Genomic DNA, 21,452 nt, shown 5'->3' on the forward strand with positions numbered 1-21,452 from the left:
CGGTCTAGCCTATCACAGTTCACAGGCAGCACCTCGTCTGACATGTTAAGGGGGGTGCACGCAAAAGTTGATTCCGTAGCAGTGTGAAGAAATATTAATGAGTGAATTTTTTTGTATTATCCTTTTTATTGTACGAGGTTTTTTTTTTCATTTAGACACGTCTCTTGAGGGGTACGGTTCATTTTGTCACACATATATGAAGATGATGTTAGCCCCTGTTCGAGATAGGTGCATGATATTGATGTATTGATAGTTTATATGATTTTGTGATAACTAAGGGGCATAGATGAATAAATTAACTTCTACAAACGTGAAAAGTTGTTGTAGAAAAATATTTATAAGAAAATTGTATACAAAATTTCTTTCGTATAAAACATGTCCTTTTAGAAGGTTTAGATGGTTATAAATGTGGAAATCTAAAATCTACAATAAAGAAAGAAAGAAAGAGACATTAGATTAAATGCATTCGTCTAAAACCAATAAATCTCATTTTGTCTGGAAGAAATTTTAGCCCCACCACTTACAAATCTTGGCTACGTGGCAAACTTTTTATATAGCAAGGAAAAAATTGAGTCCGATGATATGTGCAGTGAAGTGACACGTCAGTTACACGTACGTTGAGCGGTGACAAACCATAGGTTGTCACAAAATCGTAAGAAAGCAGCAGATTGTGATAGAGATTAGTTTAACCAATTAAGGATAGGATCGTCCCTACAAACATATATATATATAGGTTCCTTTAGCACGTTGTTCGTTTCTCCGAGAATCTCGCGTGTATAAAAAGGTTAGTTATCATATCAGAGAGCCCAAGTGGCGAGGTTTGGTTTAGAATGGATTCAGCAGTAATTAAAAAAAGTGAGAGAAATCAAGATTGCAGCTACAAAATTGATACTTTATAAACATGCGTTTCATCATCTCAGATTTTTTTTAAAAAAAAACATTCTTCCATTGTATACAAAAGTAGTAGCTAGAACCTTAGACATGTATGCATGATAGCTCCAGATAGATAGATATGTAATCCGGGCGACACATGAGAACAATCTTGAGATGATAGTTTAGAACGTAAGATAAGCTGTGTTGATTAACCAAATCAAATAGTTAATAGTTAGTGTGATCCTCGTTTGGGCAAACAAATTGCAGTAGTAGAGCTGTACAGATATATAGCACACACCTTGTGATTTCAATCTCATTATAAAAAAAACGAACAGCTGGCTTAATTTCTTCTCATGGCCACCACGACCACGTAGAAGAAGAAGAAGAAGATGATGAATATATTACCAGGCTAGGTGATTGATCCGTTGCAAGGAGAAGAAGCAGAGATCGATGAAGACGGGGGCGGAGATACAGCGGGTGGCGAGCTTACGGAGAGAAGGCGGGGGATCCATGGCGTCCATGTGGCTGAGCGCGGACGACGGGGCGTTCTCGCGGTCGTCGTCGTCGAGGAGGAGGGAGGAGGAGGACGACGAGGAGGCGCTGCGGTGGGCGGCGCTGCAGAGGCTGCCCACGTACGAGCGGGTGCGCACGGCCATCCTGCCGTCGCCGACGACGGAGGGGCTCGGGGTGGTGGACGTGCAGAGGCTGGGTCGGCAGGAGCGGCGGGCGCTGCTGGAGCGGCTGGTGCGGGTGGCCGAGGACGACAACGAGCGGTTCCTGCTGAAGCTGAAGGAGCGGATCGAGCGGGTGGGCATCGAGATGCCGACGGTGGAGGTGCGGTTCGAGCGGGTGATGGCGGAGGCGGAGGTGCGCGTCGGCAACAGCGGCCTCCCCACCGTCCTCAACTCCATCACCAACAAGCTCACCCCCAGTTGCATCCGCAGTCGCAGCAAGCACACCATGCGCATCCTGCACCACGTCTCCGGCATCATCAGGCCCCGCAGGATGACGCTGCTGCTGGGCCCACCCGGATCCGGCAAGACCACCTTCCTTCTCGCCTTGGCCGGAAGGCTACAACACAACTCCACTAATCACCTCAAGGTAGGCAACTACGTACACTTCTTTTGCACTAATGCCAGTCTCAATGGTCAGTGTAGTTTTAATACACAGTTTTTAAAACAGCTAACTCGATAAAACGGCATGAAACAACTATTCACAGTGCAAATTTTCAAAGCTAAATAAAATATTTAATTACTGCTGAAAGTTTAATTGCATGTAGAGAGTGTTTGATTGCATGAAACGCCTTAAGCCTGTCTATGCGAGTTTTACTGCGTTACCGAGGACTTGGTAACGATGCTCAAAGGTTTCATGGCCATGAAACTAATTCTCTCTCTCCTCGTTGTTTCATACAAATATTCCTTTTTATACTGATTTGTTACCTAATTAATTAATTAATGTGCATTACATCTCAAAAAACCCTACTAAGACTGGTTAACTACCGCATCGCAATCAATGATGCCTTTAATCTTTATTGTATGGGTTTTTTTTACCAACCCCAAGAAGTATAGCGAGGTAAAAAATTTTAGTCTAAAATTCTAGTACCTTAAAATATATTGTATCTTTAAGGCATTAATTTTTACACTAAAATTATAGTAGCTCCAGGTACTCCCTCTGTTTTATTTTTATAAGATTATATGAATTTGCCTACATTCATTCATATTATATACTTCCTCCATCCCTAAATGTTTGACGCCGTTAATTTTTTTATATACATTTGACTATTCGTTTTATTCAAAAAATTTACATAATTATTAATTATTTTTATATCATTTCATTTATTGTTAAATATAATTTTATGCATATATATAGTTTTACATATTTGAAAAAAAAAATAAGGACGAATAGTCAAACGTATATAGAAAAGTCAACGACGTCAAACATTTAGGGATGAAGTTAGTATATATGTTGTTCATATGTATCTACATTTATTAGCACTCATATGGACAATGACAAAAAAATCTATAGCATAGAACGGAGAGAATATATTTTTTTAAGAATGATAAAAAAAACTCTCATTGTGCATATACACAAATATAATATAGTATAATATTGTTGTGTACGTACGTAGTTCTCTGGAGAAGTGACGTACAATGGGCATGGGATGGATGAGTTTGTGGCACAGAGGACAGCTGCGTACATCGGGCAGCATGACCTTCATATCGGGGAAATGACTGTTCGCGAGACGCTCTCTTTCTCCGCACGCTGCCAGGGTGTTGGCACTCGCATTGGTTCGTATCTATTCTATTCTATCATCGATCTGCAACGTACCACATTCATTCATTCATCTACTCCTATATATACGAGTATATGCTTAATTATCAACTTGCTATATATATGTATATGTCATGCTAGATATGCTGACCGAGCTGTCGAGGCGAGAGAAGGCGGCAAATATCAAGCCTGACGCTGATGTCGACGCGTTTATGAAGGTGATCTAAATTAGTTTCCAAACAACTATAGTTTTTTTCATCACAAGGTAACTAATTTGGGTGAAGATCGACTTGCTATAATTGATTTTTTTTTCTCTCCTAATAACTTGATCAGGCTTCTGCAATGGAGGGAAAAGATAGCAGTCTGATTACTGACTACATACTCAAGGTACAAAATAGATAACTAGCCATTCCAGTCTTTGGATTAATCAAAAACATCATGAACGTTACCTGTTGTTGCATGCATGCATATGCAGATATTAGGACTGGAGATATGTGCAGACACGATGGTAGGAGATGATATGGTGAGAGGTATCTCCGGTGGACAACGGAAGCGTGTCACCACAGGTAAAATAAAAGAAGATAGGATTTCACATTAAGATCGAACAAGCTAGTATATATTAAGGTTGTGATTGAGTATATGCATGTTTTGTTGCAGGTGAGATGCTTGTGGGGCCAGCCAATGCATTCTTCATGGACGAGATATCGACTGGGCTCGACAGCTCGACCACGTTCCAGATCGTGAAGTCGATCAGGCAGAGCATCCACATCCTGGGCGGCACAGCAGTCATCTCCCTGTTGCAGCCAGCTCCCGAGACATACGACCTCTTCGACGACATCATACTCCTCTCCGATGGCCACATCGTGTACCAGGGCCCCAGAGAGAGTGTGCTCGACTTCTTCGACTCCATGGGCTTCAAGTGCCCTGACAGGAAGGGTGTTGCTGACTTCTTACAGGAAGTACGTGACCCATTCTACAATTCTTCTTCTTCAGAAATATATATCTGCAAAGATTTTTACTAACAACTTGGAAAACACAAATTGTGAGCAGGTAACTTCTAGGAAAGATCAGAAGCAGTACTGGATGCACCATGACAGGCCCTACCAGTATGTGCCAATCAAGGAATTTGCCAGCGCATTCGAGCTGTTCCACACTGGGAGAAGCATAGCAGAGGAGCTCGCCACTCCATTCGACAAGAAAAAGAGCCATCCGGCTGCACTCACCACCTCCAGGTATGGCGTCAGCACCATGGAGCTGCTCAGGGCAAACATCGACCGGGAACTACTGCTCATCAAGAGGAATTCCTTCGTCTATATCTTCAGAACCATCCAGGTAGCTGAAGATTCATTCAACCAAATTAAACGGAATAATTAATTAACCAACAACGTGATGTTATTATGATCGACTGACTGAACTGGCATGCATGGCAGCTTATGACGGTGTCAGCAATGGCGATGACTGTCTTCTTCCGTACAAAGATGCACCGTGATTCAGTGGCTGATGGAGTCATCTTCATGGGCGCGCTCTTCTTCTCAGTGATGATGATAATGCTTAATGGTTTATCTGAGCTACCACTGACCATTTTTAAGCTGCCAGTTTTCTTCAAGCAAAGAGATCTTTTCTTCTTTCCAGCTTGGACCTACACCATGCCCTCATGGATTCTTAAGATCCCTATGTCCTTTATTGAGGTTGGTGGGTTTTGTTTCATGGCTTACTATGTTATTGGGTTTGATCCAAATGTAACCAGGTCAGATTTTTTTCTTCTCCTTTTTTGGATAAGACCATTAATTTGTCACTGTATTATGACATTTCTTTCACTAGCTATTCTTTACTCCTGGATTGTTACATGGCATTAGGTTCTTCAAGCAGTATCTGCTTTTGTTAGCTGTCAGTCAGATGGCAGCGTCACTCTTCAGGTTTGTTGGTGGGGCAGCAAGGAACCTGATCCTTGCAAATGTCTTTGGATCGTTCATGTTGCTAATCTTTATGGTACTTGGTGGTTTTATTCTAGCAAGAGGTAAAACTTCATCTCTGTAGTTATTTCCATTGTTGCACCCTTTTTTTTTAACTAAAACTTCATCTCTGTATGTATGAACTGGCAGACAAAGTGAATAAATGGTGGATTTGGGGCTACTGGATCTCCCCAATGATGTATGCACAGAATGCCATCTCAGTGAATGAGTTTCTGGGGCATAGCTGGGACAAAGTCTTGAATAATTCCTTATCCAATGAGACCCTTGGCGTGCAAGCCCTTAGGTCCCGTGGAGTCTTCCCAGAAGCCAAGTGGTACTGGATCGGCTTCACTGCATTGACCGGATTCATCATGCTCTTCAATGCTTTCTTCACGCTTGCACTAACATACCTCAAACGTGAGTTCCTCCCGAATTTTGGTTTGCTGTTTCTCTTTTCATATTTTTGATACAAAAGTGGTGGCAAATGCTCTGCCTCATTTCAAGCAAACAGAGAAAAGATAATGCAAACACCACCCCAAGATCATGAAAAGTGTGTTGCTTGTTCTGTCTTTACCTTACAACGGTTTTATCTTCTGATATATTTTACAGCCTATGGTAAGTCCCAACCATCAGTATCTGAAGAGGAGCTGAAGGAGAAGGAAGCAAACATCAATGGTAATGTTCCAGGCCTTGATACTACCATGACATCAAGTACTAATCCAACAACAGTTGGCAACATAGAAACTGGTTCAGAAGTTCTTGACAGTTCTCTAGCAACACAAAGGGGCATGGTTCTCCCTTTTACCCCACTCTCACTCACTTTCAGCGACATCAAATACTCCGTCGACATGCCACAGGCAAGATTTTTAATAATTTCTTAGTTTATATAGTGAGTGAGCCAATGGTTGTCATGATCATAATTTTGTACTAAGTTAAAACCGAAAATTTAGGAAATGAAAGCGCATGGAGTAGTAGAGGACCGGTTGGAGCTGCTCAAAGGTGTGAGTGGGTCCTTCAGGCCGGGAGTGCTGACGGCGCTTATGGGTGTCAGTGGTGCTGGAAAGACTACTCTGATGGATGTGTTAGCAGGGAGAAAGACAGGTGGGTACATTGAAGGGAACATCACCATATCAGGATACCCAAAGAAACAAGAGACTTTTGCACGTGTATCAGGATACTGTGAGCAGAATGACATCCACTCACCACAGGTGACAGTCCATGAGTCATTGCTTTTCTCAGCTTGGCTCAGGCTTCCCAAGGATGTTGATTCAAAAACAAGAAAGGTTAGTCAAGCAAAATAGTTGTCATAACATATAACATATTCATTCTCACAGATGATATTCAAATGGATAAAGTTGCTTAACCTTTTTTTTTTTGTCTATGCAGATGTTCATTGAGGAGGTGATGGATCTTGTGGAGCTCAAGCCTTTGAGAGATGCTTTAGTTGGTCTTCCTGGAGTTAATGGCCTCTCAACTGAGCAGAGGAAGAGGCTGACCATTGCTGTAGAGCTTGTTGCTAATCCTTCAATCATCTTCATGGATGAGCCAACTTCAGGGCTTGATGCCAGAGCAGCTGCCATTGTTATGAGGACAGTGAGGAATACTGTCAATACTGGTAGAACTGTGGTATGCACGATTCATCAGCCTAGCATTGACATATTTGAAGCATTTGATGAGGTGAGCATACATTGGAATATTATTTGTTGCTCCTTTTTTTGTTAATTTTAGTCCATCCGATCTAGAAAGACTTTATTTTAAATTAATCATTGCATTAGAGTTTGAGAATGTGAGGAAAATGCATGTGTTGGACTTTGAGAAAGTGAGGGACAAATTCATTTGTATTTGAGAAGTGATCCAGTCCCTTTTTAGGATGGAGGTACTATCATTTTTGTGGTTTGGAAACTGGGTTAACTTGGTGGAAATGAATTTATTTCTGGCTGCTCTTCTAAACTTTTAGTGTCAACATTTCTATATGGTCCTAATTATTTAGATAATGTACATTATGTATATGGTACTAAATGTTTTATTAATTCTTGTAGCTTTTCCTAATGAAAAGAGGAGGGGAAGAAATATATGTTGGCCCATTGGGCCATAATTCTTCAGAGCTGATCAAGTATTTCGAGGTACATTTTATTTCTTACATACTCTTTTTCATAATATACCAACTAAGGAGGATTACTCTTTAGTAATTAAGTTCGACATAGTATTCCAAGGTATAGTGATATTATATATACCAGCTCTAACAACTCTCTGTTTGGTTTGTTCAAGACTAGCTGTTGCTAATCTTATACTGTTTTATGATCACAAGGGGATCCAAGGAGTCAGCAAAATTAAAGATGGTTACAATCCAGCAACGTGGATGTTGGAGGTGTCAACAGTTTCTCAAGAACAGGAACTGGGTATTGATTTCTGTGACGTATACAGGAAATCTGAACTCTTCCAGTAAGTAAATTATTATTATGTTTAATAATACAGTAAATCAAATACTCGACTCGTTTGCATCTACAGTAGTTAAAGCTAAAATTTCCTCATTTGATTTACATCTTTATGGTGGTGACAAACCAACAAGTGCAAATAAGTAAACTTTACACTTGGTCAAAATTTTACTAACGAAAGTATGTAAAAGTATAAAATTTGATATCTCTAGTTACTTTGTATCTTGAGAAATTAAAATTTTAAATGTAAATTTTGATACCTTAATATACTTTTTTAAGAATAGTAAAATTTCCAATATAAAATGTGCAGGAGCTCGTGGTTCCATTTCCACTGCATCTCTACAACAAATAGAAAGTTCTGGAATTATTCTTTTTAACAAAATGGTGGTCGTGTCAATGTTTTCCGTAGTATCTGTGTCAAATTATACAGTTAGGGATTATAATTAAAATTCGTGGCAGTTGTTTTCAACACATTGGTATGAACCATGTTCACGCAATTGCAATCTGAACATTGAATGGCTATTGCTATCTATAGGAGGAACAAGGCATTGATAGAGGAAATGAGCAGACCGTCGGCAGGATCGAGTGAGCTGTATTTCCCTACACAGTACTCACAGTCTTTCGTAAATCAATGCATGGCTTGCCTGTGGAAGCAACACCTGTCATACTGGAGGAACCCTGCTTACAACGCCGTAAGGTTATTTTTTACCACTGTCATCGCCCTCATCTTCGGCACCATCTTCTGGGACCTTGGTGGCAAAATGTATGTAGAGATCAAGCTTATTATGTATGACTTTGCCATCTTGAACTAAAATGTTTGTCTAATTTTGCTTCCTTGATCGATCCAGTGGGCAGTCACAGGACTTGTTCAATGCCATGGGGTCAATGTACTCGGCGGTGCTGTTCATCGGCGTGCTAAATGCTCAGTCAGTTCAGCCAGTGGTATCAGTGGAGAGGACGGTGTTTTACCGTGAAAGAGCTGCTGGCATGTATTCAGCTCTCCCGTATGCATTTGGACAGGTAATTAAGGTTCATACCAATTCCATCAGCCTGCTGCCTGCGTATTATATAATAGTGCTGTCCGATGAGATATATTAACATTGCAGGTTGCCATTGAATTCCCATACACACTGGTTCAGTCTGTGGTATATAGCATCCTGGTGTACTCGATGATTGGGTTCGAATGGACGGTGGCTAAATTCTTCTGGTACCTCTTCTTCATGTTCTTCACGCTGCTCTACTTTACGTTCTACGGCATGATGGCAGTGGGCCTGACGCCAAGCTACCATGTCGCCTCGATCATCTCCTCGGCTTTCTATGCCATCTGGAACCTCTTCACCGGCTTCGTCATCTCCAGACCGGTAATGAATTATATATATATATACTCTAGCTTCCATGCATGCATGGCATGTTTCTTTGCTTCTTCAATTTCTGTAGCTTTTATATGTGGTTGGTCAGCAAACTCCAATCTGGTGGAGATGGTACTGCTGGATATGCCCTGTTGCATGGACACTCTACGGGCTGATTGTGTCGCAGTATGGTGATATTGTGACGCCAATGGATGATGGCATACCCGTCAAACTCTTCGTGGAGAACTACTTCGACTTCAAGCACACCTGGCTGGGTTTGGTGGCCCTTGTCATCGTCGCATTCACCATGTTGTTTGCCCTCCTTTTTGGCTTTGCCATCATGAAGCTCAACTTCCAGAAGAGATAGTGATACCACTGACAGGAAACACTTCATCCTTATTCGATCAACTAGGAATTAATTAGCTCAATTCATTTGCATATATATACGAATCAAATTGTGTATATTGGTGTAGCACATGAAAAATATTGAAATGTTGGTTGTGATCGATGATCTTGTAATTAAATCCTGGCGTTTTTTTTGTTCCCTTCCTTTTTTTTCCATACTTGGAATTAACTAATTTGTAAAAGATGTGCTGGGACTGGTGGATTCTTTATCCGTGAGAATTTCAAAAGTGTTAACTTCCTCAACGAGCAATATTGTTTATATACATCCATCAATATCTCCTTTTGATAGTCAATTTTCTTTTAAAAAAATATCGTCGCTCCGTCAACAACCGTCACCTATGACCCTGTCTATGTCTTCCTTCCATGTAGGCCACCGCGCCCAGGACGGTTTATATATCACGGGCGCGAGTGGGTAAATCTTAGTTATGTAAATATTTTTAAAAATAAAATACAAAATGATAATAAAAAAAATCTAGGTAGACGGGGGAGAAATTGGGCCCAAAGCCCATTTGGCTTCGCCATTTATTCCCGCACCCCGCCGCCGCCGCCGCCGCCGCCCATGGAGATGGAGATGGAGGACACCAAGGCCGCCCCGCCGCCACCGTCCGACCTCGACGTCACCGGGGACAAACGCAAGAGGGACGACGATGCATCCTCCTCCGTTGCTGGTAAGGATGCCCAGCACCCGATGTGGAAGACCAGCCTCTGCTCCTTCTTCCGCCGCCCCGCCGCTGATGGCTGCAGCCACGGTGAGTCCTGCCGCTACGCGCACTCCGAGGAGGAGCTCCGCCCGCGCCCCGACGGCACGTGGGACCCCACCTCCGACCGCGCCAAGAAGCTCCGCAAGGTCGCCGACGAGGTCGACGAAGAGCCGGTCACCGTTGACGACAGCGCCTTGGACAAGTGCCTCGTCGGCCTCCCGAGGGGCTGGGCCTCCGACAGGCTCAAGACCTTCCTCCATGACAAGGCGACTACTCCATTCCCCTTCTCCACTTTTATGCGAGCCCTTTTATGTGTCTTCCGATTTTTCACCATCAGATTTTGGTTCAGAATTAATTTATTTAACAAGCTCTAGTACAAATCAACAAATTCAAGTCCTTAGTGCTGATATCTAGCAGTATCACTTGTGTTAGCTTGGTCCAAAAGTCTTTCGGGAAGCAAGAAAGTAACTTTTCATCACCTTAGCTTTTATGTCATGGATTTCACACAAGGGTGGTCTAGTATTTTTGCATCGTAGGATGAAAGTAGATTAATGCACCACTATATATTCATTGTAAGATAAGGGCATGTCAAAATACATTGAAAAGGTAGCTTTTCAGATTTATGAGGTTATAATAAGTTTTATCAGTTTTGCAACACGTGGAATTATATGGATTTTACCTTCCTTGTTAGTGCTTGATGGATATGAGTATGATGACATTAAATAGAAACTTCGATGATGAATTACATAAAAAAAGGTCAAATTGTGATGTTTGCTAATAGATTATGCCATTTCGACACAGGGTAGTATACTGTTTGAGATTTTGAGCAATATTAGAATAGTTGATCACATAACAAATACCTTTGTTGTGAAAATCAACACAATAACTTCCCATATACTAGTGATTCCACCTAAAATTTGAACCAGATTGGTTGGTTAGATGATAGCATGAGCCAAACTATTTCATTTAGCATACTTCAATTAATGTATCCTTTTATTAGGTATATTTGATTGATGGAATTTACTTTGCATTGCTTCCCTGGACTCCTGTGGCTATTGTGGACAAATAGAATTATCGAAACATGGTCAGAATATTAGATGCTTGTCTAGAAGCTTTATTATGCTCTCCCAGATATAAATTTAATTTTTCTTGCAGTAACACTACTGCTTGGTTCAAGCTTGAGTTATTGAAAAATGTGCTATGTTAGAAAATAATTCAGAAACTAAGACAATAATTGTTAGGTTATGAAAATTAATTTTGAGAAATCTTTATGGAAAAGAATTGACATGGTTGATACTAAAACATAATCAGTTATATTTTCCAGATATTTCAAATGGAAAGCAGATTTTTCATAATCGTAAGTTGTTAGGTATACATATTTATTTTGGAGCTTCTGAAATCTGTATTTATTTTGATCTTTTTGTACAACACACTTGATTAATCCAAGTAGTCTTTTATCAATATATAACAGTATTAATAGTACCCTGGTGCTAGTAAAAATCATCTTCAGCACCTGTATGAAGCGCATTTAGAACTAATGGATTAAGAGATAAGAGTGGTAACAACAATGCAGATAGTATGCTTGAAAAATCAAAATCCCACTATCGAAATCGTGAGCATCAACATGTAGGTTCCAGATCTAATTCGTAGTATCATGGCCCTTAGCTATTGTTCTTGACAAATGGCTGGGTCTGGCCCATTTCTCAAAGATGTTTTTACAGGATCCCTACCTATAGCTTGTTGAAAAGACCTAGAGTTGCATGCCCATCATGTCTAATACTTCATCCATTTTACAACTTTTGTCCAAGTCGTCATGCACATTATGCACATAGACCAAGCAGGACTAAATTTAAAAATGAAGTGAAATGGACTTTAGTTGATAGCTATACTTTTGATTTTCTCACTGGACAAATTTGAAATAACACTTTCCAAGGAATTATCCAACCTGCATAACAGAGGGAGCATGCCCTTTTCATTCCTAGAAAGAATGATTCAACTTTGCAGCTTTAAATCATATTAGTTTATTGACAACCTAAATGTTGTTACTTCCTTGATGGTGATGCAGGGAGTCTCATATGCAACAGCAAAGAAGAAGAAGGGAATGACTGTTGGTTTTGTGACTTTTGAAAATATTGAACAGCTGAAGAATGCTATTGAGGTGATTATCAGTATGCTTGTATTGACAACCTGTTTGAACACCTGGGAAGTGAGAATGATTCTTGCCTCTTAACTTGAGTAGGTACTTACGGAGAACCAATCTGGTGGAAAAGAAATAAAGATAGCAGATGCCAATCGTAGGTCTCATCAAAAGTTGAACACAGAAAGGCCTGTATCTGACAATGGAGTGGCAACAGAAAATGGTACTAGTGTTGATATTCCTCCAGGGGGGACATCTGCACCTGAAGCAGCAATATCAAGTAAAAAAAGTGTCCGTGATGCAGTTACTCCCCTTGCCCATATGCCTTATAATGACCAGCTAGAGCACAAAAAGAATAATATTGCACAGATACTGAAGAGACTTGTAAGATCAACACCATAATCTTTTTCTATTATATGTTAAGATATTTATTTACTTGAATCGTCAACTATCTTCGGCTTTTGCAGACTCGCAATGCTAGGAAAGCTTGCCCAACTGCCATTCCCCTTCCAGATTGGGTTTTTAAATCCAAGGAAATTGGTAACCTCTTACTCTGGTTATGTTGTCTTGGAGACAAGATATTCAGTAATCGTGGATCTAAATACAGATTCTGTAATAAGACTCTTTGGGTAGGACATGATAATTTTGTGTGCTAGTTTTTGTTCTGATGGCTAATAGGAGAAGTGCTGGAAATACAGTGTGGATTTGAATGATCCATGTGCATAACTTTTGTTTTAGTTTCCATCCTAACAAGAGTTAAAACTAGGATTAGAGATGACAAGTTTTTAGTTAAAGATGTGAAAAAGTCATTATGCAAGCTTGAGTTAAATGAAAGTCCTATGCTCCTAATCACTTATTGTGAAGTATATGTTTTGATTTAGGAGTTTAATACTTTCTGTCTTAGTATTGTGTCTTCCATTGAGTCCACCTTTTGCTATTTAGTTTTTCATGATTATCTTTCAAATTGTGCAGGTGGCCTTCCTTGCAAGCTTGAAGGCATTCTGGAGTCCCCAGTGATTAATGGATACCGTAACAAGTGTGAATTCTCTGTGGGATTTTCTTTGGAGGGAAAAAAGACAGTTGGATTTATGCTTGGAAATTTTAGGTCAGTTTACCTATTTGTTTTCTGTTTGCTGTTCATGGTCCAGTACTAATGACTGATAAATAAAATCCAGGGAAGGTGTGACTGCTGTTGAAGAACCTGTGGACTGTCTAAATGTCTCAGAAATTTCCTGTAAATATGCTTTGATGTTCCAAGACTTTCTGCAGTCATCAAGCTTGCCTGTGTGGAACAGAATTGATAATTGTGGATTTTGGCGTCAATTCACGGTATGATCTCTCAAAAGCTTTTCAGTGGGTGGCTGGGTGCTTATAAGTTCATTTTCTTCTGTTATATTGTGCACTTTATTTCACAATTTTATTAATGCAAAGGATAATTTCTCAGACTATGGTTGTATCAGGTTCGGGAGGGAAGATGTCCTGATGCACAGAATGCAGAAACCCAAATATCAGAAGTCATGCTTATTGTGCAGGTAATACACTGTTCTCAAATATATGCTGCTTTAGAATGTGGTCAGTCAAACCTGAGGAACTTTTGCAACTAATATATGAAAAAAAAAAACATTGAGATTTGTCATGTCAAAATGACATTAGATCTGTTGCGGAAAATACTTTCATGCTTATATATTTTTTAATAGTTAATAGTTTTGATAAAACATAATATTAGAATATGTACTGCTAAGTGGTGTGTAAGAAAGGAATGGGGGATATATAGCATAAAGAATTAAAAGACATTGTAGGCTACCGTTATTTTTTAATAGTCAATGCAATACATTTTCCTCTTGGCAGTATCTCCTGACTTCGTAGTTTCAGGTTTGCTCCACAGGTGTTGATGAGGCACTGATGAAAGATGAATTTGACAAGTTGACTGTTGCCCTGGAACAAGGAGCAGCAACATGCTTACCTCCGTTGCCTCTAACAACTATAGTAGTGCAAGTAAGTTTGAGCTCCTGGTCTGGAACTAAGACTTGTATATCTATACTTCCATTTCAGCATTCCAGCTTGTCTAAATTGGCTACTCTTGTAAGTTTTATTGTACCATCTTATACTGTAGGTGTCTTACTGCACTGTAACTCAATATACTGCCTAGTAATATCTAGGACTTAGGCTGCATTCTTTTCCACTAGATTATTCTTTATTTTTTGCGCGCATGTTTCCCAAACTACTAAACGATATATTTTTTACAAAAAGTTTCTATCCAAAATTTCATCATCTCTGTAGAGAGATTTTTAATCTTATAGTAGCAGTTAATTTCATCATTTATACTATTAAATAGCTAATCAGATAATCTTTCATCTTTATCTTTCATCAAACAAAAGAACACAGTGTTACTATTGTACTAAAAATATCTAAATAATGGTTGACAGGAGTTTTGAACTGCATATTTAGCTAGGATACATCTGAGCAGTGGTGGAATATGTTACCATTGGAATCAAACTTTACATAGTTTATATTGATATATTTGCAACTGCACAATTTTTTACTGCTCATGCAGGATCACAAAGGAATTTCAAATGCTGCACCAGCCGATTGTCCATTGATCCCACTATTGGTGCCAAAGGTAGATCAATCAGAAGGTACAGTGGACAAAACAAGAATCCATGATCACATCAGCAGTCTGAGGTTCTCCATATCGCCAACAGCATTTTTTCAGGTTAGCTAGAATTGCAGACAGATTTGTCCATTGGCTATCATAGTGAAATTTGGTAATGACTCACTATTTCACAGGTTAATACTCTTGCTGCAGAAAGGTTATATACCCTTGCTGGTGATTGGGCCAATCTCAATCTGGGGACATTACTTTTTGACGTATGCTGTGGAACTGGAACAATTGGATTAACTTTAGCGCACCGTGTTGGGATGGTGATTTCTTTACTCTTTCATGTGATTTTGAATGAATGGTAGTTCTTATTTCTGCTATAATGCACAGCCGCAGCTGTGCCCTCTATCAACTTGTGTAAAATTCTCCATATATCATGAAACAGAATTCAATGATTGATTTGGGAGTTCCTTGTTAAATGTGCTAGGTTGTTGGAATCGAAATGAATGAATCAGCAGTTTCTGATGCTCAGAGAAATGCGCTCATTAACGGTGTAAAAAATTGTCGCTTTGTCTGTGGGAAGGTGAGCCTTATGCCTTTATATTCCTAGAAGTTTCTGTCACTCTGTTTTCACTGACTCATTGTAGTCACCATGATGTCAGTTAAGTTTTCTGACTTCCTATTTCATAGACTCACTACATCAGGCTCATCTGAATTTTCCATCTTGGATTAAACAGGCCGAAGATGTGATGGGGTCTCTTCTCACTGAATATCTTGGTTCGCCACAGCAGGACATTCCTGTTTCAGAAGGTGAAGTGAGTGGTTCAGTGAAAGATGAGGAAGTAATTGATGGTTCTCAGAGAAGTGAAAATATGGACAGCTCAAAGGAGAAAAATGACAGTGGTGAAAACCAGGAGCTCAGGGATACACCACCTGACTGTCCTGCTGTGATAGATGAGATAAAAGGGAATTCCAGTTATAGGGTTAGCAATGGGTTGGAAGGCAGCCACGATGAATACAAAGAGCCTGTTGGAGAAGATACCTGTGGGGAAGCATCATCGATCAATGAGTCTGTTGACCTGAAAGTATCTGACAGTTTGGAGGACAGCAAGACATGTCATGATGGTTCTTCCATTCCTAATAATGATGTGACTGCAACTACTGCATGTCAGTTCCAGGACATCGTTGCTATTGTGGATCCTCCTCGTGTTGGACTTCACCCTACCGTGAGTAAATTTCAATATCTTAGCAGCCTCATCTTTTCTCTTATGCTTATAAGCTAAAATTTGAATTTTAAAACATAATTTGGAGTTGATTTGATGTTTTTCTTATCATAGTTTATTTTTCAGCCTTTGCTTTTAGATCGCTAAGAACACGTATATACAAGTTCACCCACATATTATTTTTTAATCATCAATAAGCTGTTTCACTTATGCATAATATTCCGTATAAGCCTAAAGGTGAGCTCCTAGATGCTCTTGTCACATTGCCCCTTTATATTACCAAATGCTTCTGTTCAACTTCAAACTTCAAAGCATGTGCACAAAGTGAGATATCATTGTTAGGCCATTCACTTTTCTTTAATCTTTAACAGGAAATCTAACATCTTTTATTTTAATTATATTACATTTTCCTAAATAATTTAACTGAGACTGATTTTATATGTATGCTGTTGTAATTGCAGAATGAAATTTGTGGCTCCATGTTTATGTGTGATATTTCTACCTAACTTTTACTGGGCCATACTTGTTATAAGTTGAGTAACCTATGCCTTAGTGGTTCAAAGCAATTGATGGAAGAACCATCAATTACCTAAACAGGACTAAATCCTCGTCCTTTCATTTTTTTTCTAGTTAAACTGCCAGTCCTAGACTCCTAGCCCATTTTGCATGCTTTTGATCTTTTTTAGGAGTCAGTACTAAGTGAAGCATCTTGAGAAAATCTCAACACAACATGCAACTAACAGATAATGTAAACATAATGAGCTGTTTTTCTGCCTTGCTTCCTGTGACTGTTCTCTGTAGGTCTGCATACTGTGAAGCAATAAATTACATGTCACATACCATGAAACTCGATTTGAATCACATATGCATGTGAACTTGTCCATACACATGCATGTGCTGCCAATAAATGCATTTCTTGGTCAATTCCAAATATATTGATTCATTGTATGGGCGCTATCTCTTTCTTTCTTCTGTATGACATTGAGTTTTTTTGTTGAACTATCGACCTCCCTTGGAGGATCAAGCTTACGCACTGAATTTGATAGGTGATCAAGGCATTGAGGACTCATCCACGAATTCGACGTCTAGTGTAAGTATTTTGTGTACGTGATTTCTGCTACACTGGTCTATTATACAAATGGAAGCTTAGTGTTGGTTGAAAATGCAAGAAGTGCCGTTGTTTGTCTCTTGAAGCTATTAAGAAAGTAAAACATGTTTGCATCAGTGCTGGACAGTTGCAATTTAATTTACAGTACTGGCACAAAGTGGTCCTTTTCCTGAAAGATCAGGGCAGCTCTTAGAGTTTTGGCAAATAAAAGTAGCATGCATTAGTGTGTTGCTGTTGCTGCTCTGAAATTGTCTTACTCTTTGATTTTACCCAGGTATATCTCCTGCAATCCAGACAGTCTAGTTGCCAATGCGATTGAGCTGTGTACCCCATCGTCTGAGAGACAAGAAAAGAACAAAGGCAACCGGGGGTGGCGAACCATGAGCAGCGCCGGTCTTGCAAGGCAGCGCACAAAATCAATGCCCAATTCTGAACCTTTTGTTCCCAAGAAAGCCATGGCTGTTGATTTGTTCCCCCACACCTCGCATTGTGAGATGGTTATGCTTTTCGAGAGGTGAACAGGTAGCCCAGCTCATCGAATCCTTGCTGGAGATTTTGATCTCTGTTGAAATTTCATCGGTATGTTCATCCTGTTGTATGACTTATTTGACCCAGAAGCCATAACAATTGATTGTTGCTGCTGGAACTTCATTTTTCATGTTAAATGGATACTAGTATATGGAACTCAAACAGGACCACAACCACAAAGTATGCACACTGAAAGCTGAAACTTAACCTGTGATCTGCATCTGCCATAACTACAGCTTTGATGTATTGGTAATATTGTCAGAGAAAAACCGTACTTTGGTACAGGACGCAGTGTTTGCCCCAGCCATGGCAAACAACAGTACTAGTAGTAATAGATATGCCCAGATTGCAATCTTGTGCAGAGAAGAAGTTTATTGGCTGCATTATGATGTAAAAGAGGGCCTACATACAAACACTAATAAATATCTAAATGCATGGAGATGGAGTCCATTTCTTTTGTGGTGCCCACTAGACGAGAAAGCAATGGCAATGGCAGTAGCAATAGCTATCCCATCCCAAAGATGAGAAGAAAGAGAAGAATGGTGCGGCATAATAAAAAGTGGAGGTGTAGTAGGTCCAGTAGTCAAGAAAGAATCGTATCTGCAGTGCTCCCAACTTGAGATTGAGAGCAATCCATTCCATTGCATCCATGCCCTCCTTTATTGAATTTGATGGATGGCAAATGGCAAAGGCAAGAGCAAGAGCAAGAGGCATTTGCTCATTACTCTTGGTGGAGTGGACATTGCATGTGGTGGTGTCATGGATTAGCATTTAAGACCACACTAATTTGACCCTAGATAACGCCTCTCTATTCCTACAGTAGTACTTATTAAATTTTTGACCTAACAACTACTGAATTCAAGAAAACGGAATTTGTGTGCATTCACTGAAGCAAACCCGTTCCCCTGCCGATCAGGTGCAGATAGTAAATTTTGGTTGCTACTGCCTCCTCCCACAGGTATCCAGGTGTATACTTTCTTAAAGTAAATTGTATTTTACACCGGATAGTGTGTGTGTGTCACGTTTCACTTCGAACTATATTTAGAGCATAAATTTACTTGGCACCAATTTGTGTTGGAATAAGTTTCTCTTGACACCAGGGAAAATCATCGAACCTAGAGAAATTTCATGAAATTATATACAATCTAAATGAAACTTCCTGAAACATACTATGAATTTAAAAGTTTTCGTAAGTCTCACTCATATTTTACAAGATTTCTATTCAGTCATATGACGCAAAGTAGTGCAAACTAAAAACTTCTTTCAATACATCTTGGTATATAATGTGAAAACATGCACTAAATTTGGTGAGGTGAAACAAGATACACTCAACCCAGTGTGAAGTGCAATTTTATTGTTATGGACTTTAGTCCTACAATAATATTTGAATAAACCTGCAGATCGCTCTGTGATGTCTGATGAAAATATTTAGGCTATTGTTTTGCATCCCCTATTAGGTTAATCAGGTGTAAGACATGATTAATTAGGGACCAACAAGACTGATAAATATGCACCGGCCGGCTACATGAGACCATACAGTTCTTTCATATTGAATTACTCCTATCTTGTCTGTGAAGCTCGTCTTCACATGTGAACAAATTAGTATGACCAGATTGAATTGCCTGTTTGTTTGAAATCAAATATCATGTGTGGCTGTGAGAATGATTCGATTGGCCAAGTCATCCTACACCAGTACTTTCTGCCGACTAAGCCCTAAAATACCTGACGCCTCCTATGTCACGCAATCACTCCGGATCACAAATCTTACGTGTCATCATCAATGCCCATAAAACGGGGTTTATATTAATGCACAAGAATGTACTAGTAATTAACCATAATAGGTTTTGACCTTACACATGTGGCTTTGACATAGTAAGACAGGATAGTAATTATTAATTAACTAAGGATCTGCACTTGTGGCTGCCGAATTCGGCACGTGTAATGCAGCAAGGAGCTGTACTGTTGCTAAAACATGGGATATTGAATGGATGAAGTCACAACTTGTTTGATTCGTAGCAGCCACTAAATTAAGGGGATGTTTGTTTGGAGGGACTTTAAATTCCTTCATTTTAGTTCCCTTTAGTTCTTAAAAATTAAAAGGGATTAAAACTATAAGTCCCTAAGAACAAATACAATAGCAGACTATAAGTCAGCTGTAAGCATATTTTAAAGAGATAAAAGGGAAGAGAGAAGAGAGGTGGGCTACTAATTTGTAGCCAGCTGCACACACGGACTCCAAGACAAAATGTGGGTATGACATGTAGGACCATGTATTGATGTTTTGTAGGTAACTATTGTATGAATTGACTATTAGATTGGTTATAAATAAATTGGAGCTAGTAGTTGGCTATACTATTGAACTTGCTCTAAGAGAGGTGCTAAAAGGGACTAAAAGGCTATAGTACACCTACTCTACTGCTCGAAGCCTATAGCTATAGGTATGTGGTGTGTACTATTGAGTATGTCATTTAATGAGGTTTTAGTCCCTCCAAATAAATAGTGTGGGACTAAAAGAGATTTATGTTTTAGTCCTAGGACTAATTTTTAGTCACATGACCTATGGAAATAAACAACACCTAAGTTAATTAAGTGTACTTTTTTCTTCCAGCAGCCACATTTTAAGCTTGACATGTGTTCAATAGCTTTTTTTTTCTGAGATAAACTGTTCAATAGCTTGATTCTTGCAACGACTAGAGCATATGGTACAAGTTTTTCTAGCATTTAATTATCGAAGTGGGACCGTTTGGATTACATGAGACATGTATGAAAATTGATGGGGGGTGGAATTTCTTATAGGAATGAATTAATATTATATATATATATATTATAGTATTAACTAATATATAGAAATAAAAACAATAACCTAAGCAATACTCCACTGATGATGAAAGTTTTTAGGACACCGTTCTTTTTCAAGCGTGGCACGAATAATCTGATAATAATCTAGCAACCATAATCCATCCTGAAGAGGGCCTCCGTTTTTTACTTACTTGATGTGTGAAAAGCAAAATACAAGCTGCCCTTAGTTTTAGAAAAAAATGTATTTGAAAATTTTAACTGCCAACATATGCTTAGTGTCATGCATATGTGATATTATTTGGATTCATATTTAAAAGTATGATGTTAATATTGTTGGTACCGGCCCCTCCTTTCCATCCTATTCGTCCCAAAGCGAGTCTCAAAGTGGCATGTACGGTCAAGATGCCTTGGTATTCGTGTATCGTGCCTCCTGTGGCATGTTCAGTCAAGATGCCATAGTGTTTGAGTATCATGCCTTCTAAGGCATGTTTGGCCAAGATGCCTTGGTGTTCGAGTATCATGCCCCCGTGGCATGTACGGCCAAGATGTCTCGGTATTCGAGTATCATGTCTCTTGTGGCATGTTCGGCCAAGATGCCTTGATATTCAAGTATCATGCCTCTTATGACATGTTCGGCAAAGATGCCTTGGTGTTCGAGTAAAACACTTAGGCACTACTGGCACCCCCTCGACGATCCGGACCAGGTTAGAATATGGAAGCTTGCCCATCACGACTCCGAGGGATATTCTCGCCAAGATGCCTGGGGACCAGCTCTCAAGTGCACTCGAGTGCTGAAGACAACTAGTGTGGTGGTCCCCAAGAAGCTACTTATTTTACCCTTGTACCCTTAGGCTCTATTAGTAACTACCTAGGGGTATTTGGGTTATTGTACAAGGGGTTTTCCGGGGCTATAAAAGCCCGTACCCGTACCCTGTAGAACTCAAGGTTAATGAGATATACAGTGCCAAGGCATTTCGAACATCGTCTACTTGAACTTCTTATGTGTACGTGCGACTGACTTTTTCGTAGTTGCATGTACGTTTTTGTGTTCGTGACGCGAGGTCACAACATT

At 39.7% G+C, this 21,452-nt stretch overlaps 2 protein-coding genes across 2 annotated transcripts; both read left to right on the forward strand.

Moving 5' to 3' along the window:
* The first annotated feature begins 1,213 nt into the window (after positions 1-1,213).
* LOC102710012 (ABC transporter G family member 34-like) lies at positions 1,214-9,404 on the forward strand. Its single transcript, XM_006652007.3, has 19 exons — positions 1,214-1,974; positions 3,002-3,161; positions 3,286-3,362; positions 3,478-3,531; positions 3,620-3,710; positions 3,802-4,103; positions 4,195-4,476; positions 4,575-4,891; positions 5,001-5,161; positions 5,247-5,513; positions 5,706-5,953; positions 6,047-6,379; positions 6,483-6,773; positions 7,136-7,219; positions 7,405-7,538; positions 8,067-8,294; positions 8,380-8,551; positions 8,638-8,892; positions 8,990-9,404. Exons 1-19 carry the CDS (start codon positions 1,324-1,326, stop codon positions 9,245-9,247), a joined length of 4,365 nt encoding a protein of 1,454 aa, XP_006652070.1. The 5' UTR covers positions 1,214-1,323; the 3' UTR covers positions 9,248-9,404.
* Positions 9,405-9,844: 440 nt separating this feature from the next.
* LOC102710293 (zinc finger CCCH domain-containing protein 24) lies at positions 9,845-18,107 on the forward strand. The gene is made up of 14 exons (XM_006652008.3): positions 9,845-10,252; positions 12,052-12,144; positions 12,226-12,507; positions 12,591-12,663; positions 13,096-13,228; positions 13,299-13,452; positions 13,584-13,655; positions 13,996-14,118; positions 14,678-14,836; positions 14,911-15,045; positions 15,210-15,305; positions 15,460-15,948; positions 16,992-17,035; positions 17,328-18,107. Exons 1-14 carry the CDS (start codon positions 9,845-9,847, stop codon positions 17,569-17,571), a joined length of 2,505 nt encoding a protein of 834 aa, XP_006652071.2. The 3' UTR covers positions 17,572-18,107.
* The last annotated feature ends 3,345 nt before the right edge of the window (positions 18,108-21,452 follow it).

Source organism: Oryza brachyantha, chromosome 4 (genome assembly GCF_000231095.2).
Source record: "Oryza brachyantha chromosome 4, ObraRS2, whole genome shotgun sequence".
Classification (NCBI taxonomy): domain Eukaryota; kingdom Viridiplantae; phylum Streptophyta; class Magnoliopsida; order Poales; family Poaceae; genus Oryza; species Oryza brachyantha.